A 15,542-nucleotide genomic window follows, 5' to 3' on the forward strand; every position below is an offset into this window, starting at 1 on the left:
GAGGGCCGGGAATGGGTCCCGAGGGCTGCTGTCCCCCGGCAGGGAGATCCAGGAGGAGGAGCTGAGCAGATTCGTCTCCCGGGTCGCCGCCCTGCTGCAGGCCCCCGAGCTGGGCCCCGAGGCCGTGGACTGTCTCCAGAGGCTGCACCTCGCCCTCGCCGCCACCAAGTACCCCCGCAGGTGAGTGGGCCTGTGGCTCTCTGGTGTGCGCTAAAAGAACACCCTGTTTTGAAGACACAGGGTTCAATATAAACATAAAGTCCCTCTTTGAGTTTTCCTCCCTGTTGCTAGCCAGAACGCACCTGCCTCCTTTTGCAGCGAGGGTGAGAAGCCTTTGTGTCCCTGGGGGCTCTTCAGGCTGCACTAAGGAACAGAATTCAGAAGTGGAGATGATAAGGTGGCATTGGTCAGGGTCACTGTCAAGGGAGGTCGTGCCAATCATAGGATCTTTTAGGCTGGAAAACACCTGTAACATCCTCAAGTCCAGCTGTTAACCTAGCGCTGCCAAGTCCACCACTAAACCATGTCCCTAAGCATCACGTCTATACGTCTGTTAAATATCTCCAGGGACAGTGATTCAGCCACTTCTGTAGGCAGCCTGTTGTAATGCTTAACAACCCTTTCGGTGAAGAATTTTTTTCTAATATCCAACCTAAACCTTCCCTGGCACAACCTGAGGTCATTTTCTCTTGTCCTATCGCTTGTTACTTGGGACAAGAGACCCACACCCACCTCAGCACAGTCTCCTTTCAGGAAGGTGTAGTGAGCATTAAGCTCTCCCCTTGGCCTCTTCTCCAGGCTAAACAACCCCAGTTCCCTGAGATACTCCTCATAAGACTTGTGCTCCAGACACTTCACCAGCTTCATTGCCCTTTGGATATGCTCCAGCAGCTCAGTGTCTTTCTTGTAGTGAGGGGCCCAAAACCGAACACAGTTTCAAGATGCACCTCGCTAATGCTGAGTACAGGGGGATGATCACTTCCCTAGTCTTGCTGCCCACACTATTTCTGATACAAGACCAAGAATATGCAGGAAATAAATCTCTGAATCTTTTCTTGCCTTGTAGTGATGCTTTACTGTGACTCTTGCAGGCTAGATGGCAAGTTTGTGGAACTGTTGCAGACAGTGCTGTGTTCATCCAAGTGCCCTGAGCAGGTTCAGGTGTTATGTGCTGCCATCCTGAGAGAAATGTCGCCTTGCAATGATCTGATCCTCTCCTGTGATGAGATTCAAGATACAAAGCTCTTGAGCCTGGTGTCCTCGGTCCTTTTGGCTCAGGTAAATGACCTGTCAAGTCAGTAATCTTCCCTTGTTGATACGGATTTGCTTTCTGTATGGTTCCCTGTTTGCTGAGCTCAAGGAAGAGTGAAAATCAATTGAAAGTATCTAGGGAAAAAACAGAAGCATTTCCATCTTCCTTTAAGGAACCTAATTATTCTGCTTTGTGTAGGAAAAAATGGTAACTTTTTTGTGTTTAGCATTTAATAATAAAGACTGCTTTAAATTGTGCTGTGTACAGACTGAGAGCCTCAAGTAGGCTTGTAACTCCCTGGGAGCAGAAGGGAACATTTTAGAGCTAGCTGCTATAATAGGCTTCAAGTCAAAGCTGCTTGAACCTATAGAGAAGATTTGAGAGTGAGAATTTATTACTACTACTTTTTCTTTTTGTGGTACTGGCTTTCATGTTCAAATGTAAAAAAATACACATCGAACCTATAAAACAGGCAGGGCTATAAATGTGGATGGCGCTTCAAAGATCTAGATTCTCCATGGAGCAGAAAACATGAGGACCTTCCTGTTTTGAGTGCAGCCTGCACTGACTGCCCTCTGGGGAATAAGCTGGAAACTTGTTTTTCCTTCTTCTTTTACTATTATTGTGCCTATTAAAGATAAAATATTTTTCTGAACACTTCTGAAACTTCTTATTCTGAGTTTTGCTGTGTGCTTAGAAATGCCTCCTACATTTCTGATTACTCCTCTGAGTCTTGCTTAGCTAGAGGAAATGAAAACATAGAAAACAACGATGTCTTACGTGCTGCCTTACAAAGCACCTCTCTCCTATATCCAGTCTTGGGACTGTATTGCAGTTCTACAGTGCAAAAACATACCTTGTGTGTTAATTTTTAATTTAATTGCAGCTAAAACTATGAAGGTATTTTAATCAATTTTTTATGTTACTGAAACTTGTTCTGTTTTAGCCATTTCAGTATCACTTCTCAAACATGGGGTGCAGTGAGCAGCAGCCTCACTCATGAAAGCAGCCACACTTCAGCAGAGCCTTTAAAAACATCGTCTGCATATTTTCATCTGTTGCTGCTTTGGGTAGAAATCATCCTCCTCCTGTTTGCCCCCCTGCCTGTCTTCACTCTGCAAAGCTGATGTTCTTCTTGTAAAGCTTTTGGCTTTCCAGAAAACACAGCCTCTGGTGTTGCATTAGGAGCTGGAAACCAAATTTATTTGAGTTCGGTCAGGTTTTCCTCTGAGCAGCAAGAGATGTCTCAGCAACACACATAAGCAGCCCCATCATTTGCAGTGGGCTGCAGCAGTGTATCTGTGGGAGGAGTGGGGTTCTCTCTTCCATTTTCCTTCCCTGCACAGATCCCCATCCCTGAAACTTAAACTTCCTAGTCAGTAAGTTGCTTTGGTCGATTTATCCACATCTATTCCTGAGAGCAGCACAGAAATGAGCCCCAGTCGTGGGTGAGGTTCCCCCATGAAATTTCCTCACTGGAAGCTCACCTGTAATTTCCTAATTCCTTCTAGTGATCTGGTACAAACCTGACTATTAGATGGGGAATGCCAGAGGCTGGTGTTTGTTTGCTGCCTTCAGCAGGCAGCTGTGCAAGACCCTGAGCAGCAGAGGTTTACTTTTTGTTGGCATGATGACATTCACAGGGAGGGAAAACCTGTCAGAAGTCTGGGTCCACTTGCCAAGTTTAACAGAGTTGTCTTGGACAGAAGGGTTTGACAGCATCTCAGAGACACAGCTGTAACAGCCTCCAAACGAGGAACCTGCTTTATTTTCTACATTGTGAGGATATGGACGAATCAGAGAGTCCTAGAACATGTTACAACAGTGCTTTTTCTGTTCATAAATTTCTAATTTAACAATTGAGCTGGTAAACTGACCACATGGGGAGTAGTTAGTGCTAGTACTCTCTGCTCTAGAATTGGTGGATCATAGCATTTAATTTGAAGGCATCTACTGCAGTTTTTAATTTCTACTTCAGGTGATGGTTGTCCACAAACCTGTTGCTCCATCAAAGTACTCTCCCCTCCTGGGATCTGTGAATTCATATCGCAGAAGATCTCTGTAAAATGTGGTAAAATAGCCTGTGCTGGGAGTTCTTTTTAAGTTTGACATTGGTATTGATGCCTGATGGAAGAGTTTATATGGTATTGGTCTCTGGCACAAGTAGAAGGTTATCTGCCTAGCTTCACCTCTGCTTTATTTTTAAGGGAAATAAGAAGGCTGAAGTGTCTGCTGTGGGGCAGCGTATTGTAAAAGTCCTCGAAAGAAGACTGCCTGAGGGCCAGAGTGCTCGGTATCTTCTTCCTGTCCTGTCAAATGTCATCAGTCTTTCACCAGAATCTCTAACTGAAGGTAAAGATATAGGAAGGCCTGAGATTACCATCTGGATGTGATCTGTATAGTGATCAGAAGGCTCTCTGAAGGCTTTGGGTAGGAGTAGAACTTGGAAACTGCTGTTAAAAGTGGCATCTCTGCCACAGGGAGGGTGAACTTATTGGGCGAGATATATTCCACCACTCAAAAACGAGACTGCGGCCTTCAGCTGCTTTGGCCTCTTCTGGGGGCCGGAGTCTCCGTTCCTAATGGATTTGTATCACAGTAACACGTGCCCTAGCTAAGGTCTCCAGATGCAGTAGGAGTGTGAAATTGTTCTGAAGAGCATCAGGCAAAGTGAGAGAGAGAAACAGAGACATGCCTGTGTATCTGTTCAGGAGAGCAGCAGAAACAGCTGGGGTACTCTTCATAAGAGAGGCAGGACTGTATGAGCAGCGGTGAGTAAACTGTTGGAGAACTTTCCAGGCTCAAAATAGTGATGAGTATAGGACATCCACCTTGGGGTACCAGTTTCTTTCCTGACAGCTGGGTCAGAGAGAGAGGGATCTAGGCTGGAGGAAAAGCACAGCAACTGAGGAGCAGCAGGGGTATATAGCAGAGGCTGCTTTTCTGCCTGGTCTAGCAATGATCCTGTGACTTTTCTTGCACAGAGCAGACTGATGTAGTCAGTAAGAAGATGGCTGACTGGCTGAGGTACGCGAGTATTCAGCAAGGAGTCGCTCAACCCTCTGGAGGCTTCTTCTCGAATCCCAGAACCAGACAGGTGAGTGCTGAGTTGCTGTGGTCATCTCACAGGGGTATTTGTTAGTCAGGTACCTGCTGTTTCAAGTTCCCAGAATCAGCTTCTTTTGGGAAATGGTCACCAAAAGACTCTCCCCTCAAAACTACTTCATGGATCAAAGTTCTGACTCTAGAGCAGAACTCATAGGTTTTGGAGCTATAAAATCCCCCTACTTTGATTTCCTAAGTGTCTTGAACACTTACCCCACAAAAAGTGACAAAAAAGAGCAGTCTTTTTAGGTTACCATTTCCCAAAAGAGCTTGTCTCCCTGGGCTCAGTGGAGTTTTCCTGGCCTTCTCAGCCTCTCCCTGGGGATCTGACCTGCTGCATCTTTTCTCACAGCCTGGTCCTGTCACAGAGGTGGATGGTGCCATTGCCACAGATTTCTTCACAGTGCTCTCAGTGGGTCAGCACTACACACAGGACCAGTGGCTCAATGTGCAAGCCTTCTCCATGCTGCGAAATTGGCTGCTGTGCTACGGGGGCAAGGGTTTGAAGACCCCTAGTTCAGGTATGAACTGAAGGGCTGCAGGCCAGTGTGGGCTGCACCCCCGAGAGGGGTGTGTGCTCTGAGATGATTAGGTGGCTGCACCAGCAACCTAGCAAGGGGTAGGAATATGGGCAAGAGTTCAGAGCTCTTGGACTAGGAGCAGGGAAGCTTTGGGAAGGAATATCACAAAACCTCCTGACTGATCCTTACTGACCCTTCCATGAGGAGTTATTCATTCAGTAGGTCCCCTGGTTTCAGGCAAAATGCCATGGGTCTCTGAGAAAAAAGGCCTGGGTGGTGGGAGACTGCATGTCCTTTGTGTTCTTCTAACACTCCCTTCCCCAGCCTCCTTTTCGTCACAGTGCACCTGGGGACAGACAGCTCCCTTGCTGTTGCTGAGCAGTTGTGTGGGTTACACTGTCCGTGATGTGAGCTGATACGTGGTCACCTTTATTCTGTAGATGACAAATCGGGAATGGACAGGTCTGCTATGTCAGTGGTCTCAACAACATCCACATCTAGTCGCCTCCTTCCTCCAAAGGACCGTCTGCGGGAGAAAGCCTTCGAGTATTGCCAGCGGCTTATTGAGCAGAGCAATCGGCGTGAGTCTTGCCATGAACCCTCCTTGAAGCCCTCTTGGTAGTGTTCTTGAAAATGTTTTTGGTGCACTGCCTCTTTGGACTGGGATCTCGCTCCTAGAATCCACAGTCAGGCTCTAGGCATGGGACCAGTTGCAGCTGCTGGTGCAAGTCACTGACCAGCCCTGAGCTGGGGTGTTGGGAGGGGTTGGGAGGCAATGGCTGTGTTCTGCCTTCTACCCCTGATTTAGGGGGGGAGGCTGTGGAGCTTGGTTCTCATTAGCCTGGAATCAGGATCAGTATGTGTTCCCACCTGTCCTGAAATCTGGGTTAGTGCTCAAGCTGGCAACCTAATGCTCCTGTTTGCACTCAAGGTTTAATTTGGACTCCTTTCCCTGACAGGAGCCCTGAAGAAAGATGATGGAGACCTGCAGAAAGCTGTAAGTACACACAAGTGGGGCTGAAGCTCTGGGAGTTGTGGCTTCCCCTACTCTGATCTGGCTCTCTGCTCTACTGCAGTGTCTCATTGAGGCGGTGACAATCATGGACATCATCTGCAAACAGGACTCCTCCTACGTGTACCGCGCAGTCTCCTTCCTGAAAATCCTGCACAGCAGAATCCGTGGGGATGCCGCTTACGCCAGGGCACTGCTGCCCATTGCCCAGTTCTTCCTGAACCACAGTAAGTCGTCAGCTGTCACCCCCTCCTTCATGATCTAGTCTTGCATGCTCTCGGCACAGCCTTTTGTCCTGGCAGTTTGATGGCTGCCAGAGCTGGTAATTCAGCTTTGGCTGTATTCTGAGATGGGTGATCCCACTCCAGGAGACCCAGGAGCAGGGCTGTCCTGTGCTCTTTAGAAAAATAGAACACAGATTTAGCTTAGTCCCTGGAGCCCTTGTCAGCTGTGCTCAGCAATGTGCTGTGTCCCCCCCAGGCAAAATGGCAGCTGTGGACGCAGATGCAATCTACAAACACTTATTCACTGATATCCCGGCTCAGCTCTACCACAACCCATCACTGGCCTTCGAATTTGTCCAGTTCTGCAAAGACAACAGCCAGCTCTTCACTGAGACCTCCAGCATATTCAGACAGAGCTTCCCAAACCTCTTCAAGGTACAACTTGCTGGAGCAGCACAGGAGAGAACCTGTTGCATGTTCCTTTCTGTGCCCCAGAACTTTCTATTTGCACCCCAAAGTCCACCATGGCAGTTCTAGGGAGGGCACAGGGAAGAAGGACTGTTACAAAAGCAAGTGTGAGTTTGAAGAGGGAAGAGGATTCTGGGTGTGATCAGCACTGCCAGTAGAGCAGAGTCTGCATTAGTATTACTGACAGTGGGTTGGGAAGCGCAGTGAAGAGAGTTAGGACACAACACTTCGTTCTGGAAAACTTTAATAACTTGCAGCTTGCCAGCCACTGACCCAGCTGCAAGATGTCTGTGTTGAGCTTCCATCAGCCTCCCAGGTTTTGACCAAACCCTCAGACTTTCTGGTTTTGCTTTTTAGAACTTACTTTCCCTTCCCTCTCCCTTTTGGTCACAGTGTGAGAATTGTCTGGGGATGTGGTAGAGTAGCAGGGATAGTGCAGCAGTTTGTGCTTGTTCCTTGCAGTTCCTGGCGTGGAACAGTCCACCCCTTATCTCTGAGTTTGTGGACCTTCTCCCGTTTCTGCTGGACACAAGCACAGCCATTGAGATCTTCCATTTGCTGCTCGACTTGCCCTGTTTGACCGCAGCTCTGGACATCCAGCTGAGGTAACGCTATGTTCCCTTCTTCTCACTTGCTGATCAGGGTCTTGACATTGACCATAGCCTAGTACACAGTTCTCTGAGCCTCAGCTGCCCTCTGGCTGCTGCTATCATAGAGTGAGAGGCATCCGCTACAGTTAGGTTAACACAAAGCTGCATAGATGTCAGCCCAGTTTTGCTAGTGATGTGCTCTGCATGGGAAGAGAGGGTGACTGGCTCTTACGCTTCAGTACTGGACTGTCTGTGGGGCTCAGGGAGCTGTTGTCATTCCCCTCTCCATATCCAGCTGCAAACTGTTGCCACATGTGGAGTGTCTGCCACGAGCCACCACATCAACACGGAGGTGTGGGCTGCCTGATCTTCCCTCCCTGTTCTTACTCCTCTTTTCTGGTTTTGTTCTCCTGGGTCATACAGAGGCTCCTTCCTGAGGTCATTAGAAACTGTGAGTCTCGGAGGATGGGATAGGACTGGGACTGGCTCTCACTGCTGTACCTCTGCTCTTTCTTGTCTTCCCTGACATTAGGAGCTCTTTCTGGAGTGCTTAGAAAAGGGAGTCATCCTAGAGGCAAGATGTTGGTGGGCTTTGGTGACTGAGGGATACAGAGCTCCATATTCCCCTTTCCCAGGAGTGATATGGAAGCAATTCTGGAACCATTGCCTGAGCCCAGGGGGTCTGAGCTTATGATTTCTGTCATCCCGGTTCTGCAGCTTCCAGAGGGCCTGGATTAGACCAAATTGCTGTCCTTGTTTCAGTGGAAAAGGAGTTATTCCGTTCTTCAGGATTCCAGCTATGCCCTGGCCCATTCTTCTAATGCAGCACGTTCTGTGTGTGCCTCCTCTAGGTCAACTGCTGTTCCTACCTCCGAGAGGGCTGCCTGTGACCCAGCTGTGCAGCCGGCCACGTGTCTGGAAGCCTTTCGCCATCCACTCTACAAGAACATGTTCCAGTATCTTCTGCGCACCAAGTCTGTTCCTGAGGATGCCCCAGAGAGGTAAAAGGCTGCTGTAGGGGACTGCCACAAGGGTCTGGTTCAGCCATCCAGCTCTGGGAGGCAGCACTGGGATTGCTGGGAAAGGTGTAGCTGCTCTCAGCTGGGGTGAGGTGGATTTGATCTTCCCTGTGTTAGCTTTGTCAAGCGCTGATGGGTGGGGGGATAGGGAAGGGCAGCCAGGGGTGTAGCTGAGAACAAGCCTTCAGCTGTAACTCTTCTGTTGCCCACAGGCTGATTCCACTTCGGCAGCTGCTGGGATCCCTGGCCAGCAGCCCAAGGGTCGTGCAATGTGCAGAGACTGTCCCTGTCTTACTGGAGCTCTTTTTCAGGGTGGTGGCAGAGGTAGGCCCTTTTTGGGGAGTTTGGCTGCCAGTCGTGCCACAAGGATCTCTTGTTATGCAAAGAGCAATTGTAGAAGCAAAATGATTAAGACACTACAGCTTCAACAGAGTGGTGCATGAGGGGAGGGTGGGATGGTCTATTACTGGCATGAACCAGCACTGAGCTGGCGACTTCATCTGGAGAAGCAGAAGAGCTCCATGGTGCAATGTCAGGCTTCACACTCTTCTCTCAGCCTGCTGTAAAGGAGGTGGGTGAGAGCAGAATGAGTGCCTGACACCTGCTTTGTGAACTGCTCCCCTCCTGCTAGGTCAGGCTGGGTTTGTGCCAGCCCTCTTATCTGGCTGAGTAGTTTGGTTTTTGACTGCTGGAAGTCACTGGTATTGCTGAAACAAGGGCTGTTTTTCAGTTTGCAGATGGGCCGTTGATAAACCAGCTGGTGGTGCTGCTGCTGCAGAGGAGCGACCAGCTCTATGAGATCCCAGCATTTAAAGATGACGTGTACAGGTGAGACGGGACAGAAGGCCCAGCCCAGCTCCCAGCCCTTCCACTGGCTGCAGCCTGGCATCCCAGGGCAGCCCAGGAGCCTTTTCAGTTGTGGCCCAGCCCCTGCTGCAACACATCTGTGGAGGGTGCAAAATGGGGACTGCACCTTCAGCTCTGCTAGAAACATCCTGAGCATACGGGTGCAGCCAGCACCTCCTTGGTTTGGTGATGACTGCCTTGCCTGTGGTCTGAGCTCTGCCCATCTCTCTCCTCCAGGGTCCTGAGCTCACAGCTGGTGATGCTCTGCAGGCTGCACCCTGCGCTCATCGTGGAACTATCCACGGAGATTCTGGAGTTCTCAGGAACAGTCAGCAACATCCAGAATAAAGAGGCCATCTTCACCCATGTGGTAAGCAGGGCCTGCCTGCTTCTGTCACAGGTTGCTCCACCTGCGGTGCAGTTTGTTGATCATCTTCCCTTTCTCCTGTCTCTCCTAGCATTAGCTATGATTTGCCATTCCCTAAAAATTTTTCGATCCCCTTCTGCTTGCCCTGAGCCCATCTGTCTTGGCTTCAGGTCTGGGCTATTGGAGAGTACCTGTCTGTGTCCTACGACAAGCGCTGCACCGTGGAGCAGATCAGTCGGTTCTTTGAGACTCTAGAGGCCATGCTGTTTGAAATCACCCAGCTCCGACCACTGGCCAGCACCCCCAGCTATGCACCCCGCGCCATCAGTGTCCTTATGGCCACCTTGACCAAGCTGGCAGCTCGCAGCCAGGACTTGATTCCCAGGTGAGAAGGGATGGCAGGGAAGGGGAAAGGGCTGAAATGTTTAGATCTCATGGATCCAGACACGGATGTTTGCTAGTGTTAAATAATCAAGCTTGGCAGCTGATGGAACCTGAAACTGAAACAGGACAGAGGAGGCAAGCTGTGGAGGAGCACAGTTTGGGGAAGTGAGATTCGTCTGCTGACTAGCACTGTGCATTAGGAGGAGGGGGTGGGCAGCATCTGGTGTTTGCCTGCAGCAGAGTCTCTTGGAGTACACAGGCTTAAGTAGTGACCTTGCTGGGTGTAAAGGTCTTACCAGCTGATGTCTGCATCCTTCTCTTTCGCAGAGTGTCCATGTTCCTGTCCAAGATGAGGACGTTTGTGCAGAGCCCTGCTGTCACCTCTGTTTACTGCGAGGAGGACCTGGAAGAGATCCTTACCCGGGCAACTGAGCTCATGAACCTGCTGAAAATGCCAAGTGTGGCTCAGTTTGTGTTCACACCACCTGTAGAAGTGGCCAGTACACGGTTTCAGAAGGAGGTGAATGACTCACTTCCTTTTGCCCTGAGGATGGTCACCCGTCTCCTGGAGCCGCCTGCGGGCTTCATGCCAGGGTGAGGGCATGAGGTTTCTGAGAGGCTCCAGCCTCTTGTAACTCATCAGACACTGCTGACGCTCAAGGCTGAGGCCCTTCTCTGAACTGGAAATGAGGAACAAATGAATGTAAATGAATGAAACGGAAAACAGGAATAAGCAGAGCTGAGGCTGCTCTTTTGGTCTGAGGGTGCTTGTATTTCTGTCTCCTAGCACCTGTTGCTTTTCTACCCTCCTAAGTTTGTCTTATCTCTCCCTGGCCCATACAGATTGAAAATCCCAGTGAATTTGTGTCAATATGCATTAATACCCTGCCAGCACAACATGCCCCTTTGGAGACATAGTTTCTCCCTCCCCTTTGCCCTTGCTACACGCTGGCTATGCACATGCTGCTTTTATTGCCTCTCTGCTTGCAGCAGACCAGCCAAGCAAAGTTCTGCACAAGGTGGAGAAAGCAGAAGTGACTCCATTAAGTCTGCTGCGAGCCCTCCCTGGTCTTGTGTCTTACCATCAGAGTGAACATGTTGAGATCCAAGAGACAGCTACCAGGCAGGAGCTTAGAGAGATTTATTGATCCAGTTCATTGTTGACACCAAGAGCATTTCTTAACATCCATCAGCCCCGTGTCAAACAGGCGCCATGCTGTGTTCTGTGTCTGCATGAGAAGTTTATACACATCTGAGCTGTACAGTATTAACAAATGGGGGAGGTAAATACATCCCACTGCTCCTCCCGGGAGAAGCAAGCCCTCCTGCACACTTAGTAGATAGCAGGGTTTATTTACAGACTGTATTGAATACCTGACTGCACTGAGCAACATACAGCTCGGGGGCTGTTTCCCACCTTCAGGGCTGCCTGGAGAAGAGTCAGGCTCGGTGGCGAGCAAAGGGTTGCATTGGTACCGCTGGAACTTGCCAGGGTGCAGCTCCAATCCTGTCTGGTGCAAACCAAGCCTCCCCAGAGGCGTCCCTGGCAGTGGGGAGTAAGGAGTCCATGCTGTTTGCCATGGGGCTCTAGCCAGCCCCTTTCCTGCCCTACAAACCTGTGCCAGAAGGCAGGCCAGCATACCTGCTTGATTCCAAATCGAGTGAATCGGCAGGAGCCCCTGAGCCTTTCCCTGCCTGCCTGGTACAGCTGGGTCAGTGGCAGGAGGGATGCATTGCTCCCCGTTCCTGGGGCAACACCCAGGCCAGCTGGCGTGAGCGTGGCCCAGCAGAGAAGCAAGGCACTGGTGTGTCGGTGAAGGTCTGTCTTGCCCTAGAAAAGGCAGGCCAGGCTGCGTTGAAATCCAGTAGTGGAGTGTTTGCATGAATTATTCTGCCATCTCTCTCCTTCTACAAAGTGCAAGATTAAGCACAGAAACCAAAACTACAGCAGTGAAGTATCTGAGGTTTAATTAAGGCCAACTCTGTTAAGCATATCCCTTTTTTAGCATCACTATCCTTGGAGAACTCTTGTTGTGAGATGCCACGTGAACATCTGATGTGCTGCCCGCGCCCAGCCTGTGGTGGTTGAAGTGCTGGGGGTGATGCAGGGCTTTGCGGCAGGCTGTTCTACCAGGGCTCGGCTAAACTAGGTCTCGGGATCTGTCTATATGTGGAAATCAGGTCGGGTTTATCCCATTAATGTTTCTAAAGCTCAGGCAGGACTTTGCAGGCAGGAGGCCGGGTGTGCGGGGACCTGCCAGCCGCATGGTGGAGCTGCCACCTCGGCTCTGCTGCCACTGTGGGTGTTGGCAGCAGGCAGCAGAGCTGTTCTGGGACATGCCAGACTGACCTTCCAAAGGGAGCCTGTGCTGCCCGTCATCACCATCAGCGTGTTGGCAGCACCCACTTCGGAGATGCTCGGAGCTGGGCGGGAAATAGGGCAGCGTACAATGGCCTGGCCACGCTGGAGGGACAGGACCAGGACACGGTGCCAAGATGTCATTTGTCTGCCTGGGCTAGTGGCAGCCACACCTCCAGGCTGGCACTGCATGCTGCCGGGTGGCACAAACCCGCCGTCCCAGGCTCGCAGGGACCAGGGGCGGGCAGAGAAGCACCAACCTGGCCGTAGCCCCTTCCAGAGGGCAACAGCTCCTGCGTGGGGAAATTCTCCGCTGTGAGCAACCCCTCCTGGGGACCTTCTGCCAGGACCGTGGGGCCAGAGCTGGGCAATAAACCTCCTGTGTGAGCAAGGGCAAGAGAGTCCTTTTCTTCAAAGGGCTCCCCCAGGACTCGCAGGGAGCTGCTGGTGGTGTTCGCCCTTCGCTGCAGCTGCTCCCCATCCTGGTGCGGGTCTGGGGGCAGCATGATTGTAGCCCAGCAGCAGAAAGCCACCCAACTTCAGGGTACAGCACCAGGGAACTGAACTCCTAGCAAGACATCCTGCTTTGGATTCTGCTCCTGGGTGCTCGTGCTGCCTCTACCACCCCCAGAGCTGGGCACTCTTTTCCAGCCTGCTGTGCCAGCACCTCAGCAAAGCCCAGGCGTGCCCCACGTGCTAGTCTTAAAATCCCAAAGGTGTTTCAAGCCTTCTGCCTGCCAGGGTGGAAGATCACGCAGGGCTGCCAGCCTAGAGGGACGGAGGAGCCTGCTTACAGCCCCCATGGGGGTAGCACCACCTCCCTGTCCCCTGCCAGAGGGGACAAAGGAACAGGACAGCTCTTGAGAAGGACGACACAGGGTAGAAGATGAGGCCAGGCAATGGATCAGGAATGATCCTCCCAGCCAGCGCCGTGGGAGAAGCATGCACCACCTTTCCGTGTCCTTTCATCCATCGCAGCGCAGGGGCAAGGCATCAAAGAGCAAATCCAGGGCGGCTGTGGGGTCCTGGTCCTCCCTCTTGCACTCCGGGCTCCCCAAGGTTGGCCTGGACCAGAGCTGCACCCACAGGCTGCTGCAGAAGGACCCTCGTACCACCAGGACTAGGAGGAAGAGGAGCTGGAACTGATTTTTTTGGCTATTTCCATGTCCGACTTGGCAACCAGAAACCGCAGCTTCTTCCCTCCGGAGCGGATGAGATCCACCGCACTGCAGAGTGGCAACAGGGAGAGAGGTGAATTCTGGCTCCCAGGAGCATGCCATGTCATGGACATTCCCAAACCATCCCCCCCATCTGCAGAACACCCCCTCCTCTCTAATTGTGCCTACTCTGTTACAACCAGGGCTGTTTCTCTTCTGCACATAGCTTTATGGAGATCCATTGCAGCTCTCATTTTTTCTGAATACACTCTCCAGCTTTTGCTCCCTGATCCCTCTTCCAAACCCCTCCACCCCACTGCCTTCCCCCCTTTCCAGTGTCCTGGGCAGGTCACTCCTTGCCTGTCCTGGAGCATCCTCTGCGCTGCTGACCAGGACCGTAGCACCAGGCACCCAGCTGTGCAACTTTTTGCTTCAAACCAGCTGAAAACCTGGACTCGAGCTTTAACTCCCATGGTGCTGATACAGGACCGGTGCCTCACCTTTGGTAGTCTGCCCCGATGAGACTGGTGCCGTTGACAGCCAGGATGCGGTCCCCGATGGAGAGCCTGCCGTCAGCGTCCGCGGGGCTGTCCTCGATCAGGGTGCGGATGTAGATCCCAGGGGAGCAGAGGGGAGTGTGCTGTCGGCAGGGAAAGGGGGTGAGCCACCAGCCAGGGCAGAGGGGACACAAAAGGTTTGTGGTCCCTCAGAGCCCAGTGGGTGCCTGGGGGGACCCTGGAGGCACTGGGGAATGTGATGGCTGGGTGCTGGGGACAGTGTCACTGACAGTACCAGGAAGGAAACGCAAACCTTGAGCTTTATATCAATTTATCCAGAGAAATAAGAGGTGGGGACAATCTTTTCTTGTTCAATTTAATTAAGAGTAAAGCATAGTTGACCAGCAGCCATCCTGGGATGGGAGCTGTTTGCTCGGGGCTGTCCCAGGGGCTCGGTGACGTTTCCTACTGACTAATGTCCTGCCGTGAAAGGCCACTCGGTAAGCTGATCCACGGCACTACGCCAGATTGCAACAGCTGCCTTACGCAAGAGCAGGGAGAGCAGCAAGTGCCGCTGCTGGCGGAGCTGTTCTGGCACCCTGCGAGCCTCCCGCTACCCTGTGTGTCCCTTGCCACCCGCCAAAGGGTGGAGGAAAGACCTGGGCTGAGTCATTTTCCTTCCACAAGAGCACTGAGCACTGAGCTTTAGGCCAGCTGGGATGGACTTTGCGTGCATGGCACAGCAGCCCAGGAGCCAAGCTCTGCTCCTCCCTAGAGATCACTCTGTGCCTCATTTTCCCCAGGAGAACCAGCCTAGCTCCTGTGGGAAGCCGTTAGCTTCTTTGCTGGCTTTTCTTAGGGTATAAAACATGTCCCCTGTGTCCCGCTCCAGTAGGAAGAAATGTTTTCCTGTGCGGGGGGTGAGGCAGTGGCCCAGGTTGCCCAGAGAAGCTGTGGATGCCCCATCCCTGGAGGGGTTCAAGGCCAGGCTCGATGAGGCTTTGGGCAACCTGGGCTAGTGGGAGGTGTCCCTGCCCATGGCAGGGGGTGGCACTGGATGATCTCTAAGGTCCCTTCCAACCCAAACCATCCTGTGATTCTATTTGGGGGTGTACCACCCCTGTCCCATGGTCAGCACAAACTCACCAAGCCGTCGATCAGCCCCATCCCCAGCCCCAGGGGTCCTCTCTCCAGCTCCACCACAAAGACGTAGCAGAAGTCATCGGTGGCAGAGCTGCGGCTGGAAGACTCCGGCGTGGGGTAGTCATAGGGGGTCGGTGAGCATCCTGGCAGTGGAGAAACCAGCTTACTGCTCTGGCATCATCCAAACCCAGCCTTGCAACCTCCCCCAGAAAACTGCCCCCCAAAATCCCATCAAAGGCAACCTCGGGGAGCCCCAGGGCTGGTTTTCTGTCTTCTGGATGAGACACTTCGTTTGCTCTCGCCTACCTTGTCCCAGCACTGACACGTCCCTGCAGGAACCGTGTGTGCGGGGAGGGTGGGAGAACAGCAGCAAACACCCCTGTACCCCAACCCTGCCCCCCCAAAGCCAGGCAGCTCCAGCTTTCGGTACCTTCAGGGGTGCTGCCTTTGGTGCCGTTCAGCCCGTTCCTCCGGGGGTCCTGCAGCCCCTTGCTGATGCCTTGAGGGGACTCTGGGCTCCCAGAGTCGAAATTCAGGGGGGTGGTGGGGGGTGTCAGCAGGCAGGAGGGGTCTGTGGGTGCCGTGCCAGCCTTGGGGG

The 15,542-nt window shown here is 52.1% G+C and overlaps 1 protein-coding gene across 1 annotated transcript; it reads left to right on the forward strand.

Annotated features, from left to right (window-relative positions):
- Nucleotides 1-46: 46 nt before the first annotated feature.
- AP5Z1 (adaptor-related protein complex 5, zeta 1 subunit) lies at nt 47-10,489 on the forward strand. The gene is made up of 16 exons (XM_010076891.1): nt 47-180; nt 1,092-1,278; nt 3,460-3,604; nt 4,237-4,349; nt 4,710-4,878; nt 5,319-5,459; nt 5,838-5,875; nt 5,955-6,117; nt 6,371-6,549; nt 7,045-7,187; nt 8,024-8,173; nt 8,404-8,515; nt 8,922-9,019; nt 9,275-9,407; nt 9,575-9,789; nt 10,116-10,489. Exons 2-16 carry the CDS (start codon nt 1,189-1,191, stop codon nt 10,384-10,386), a joined length of 2,160 nt encoding a protein of 719 aa, XP_010075193.1. The 5' UTR covers nt 47-180; nt 1,092-1,188; the 3' UTR covers nt 10,387-10,489.
- Nucleotides 10,490-15,542: the final 5,053 nt, after the last annotated feature.

This window comes from Pterocles gutturalis, unplaced genomic scaffold (genome assembly GCF_000699245.1).
Source record: "Pterocles gutturalis isolate BGI_N339 unplaced genomic scaffold, ASM69924v1 scaffold8273, whole genome shotgun sequence".
Taxonomy (NCBI): Eukaryota; Metazoa; Chordata; class Aves; order Pterocliformes; family Pteroclidae; genus Pterocles; species Pterocles gutturalis.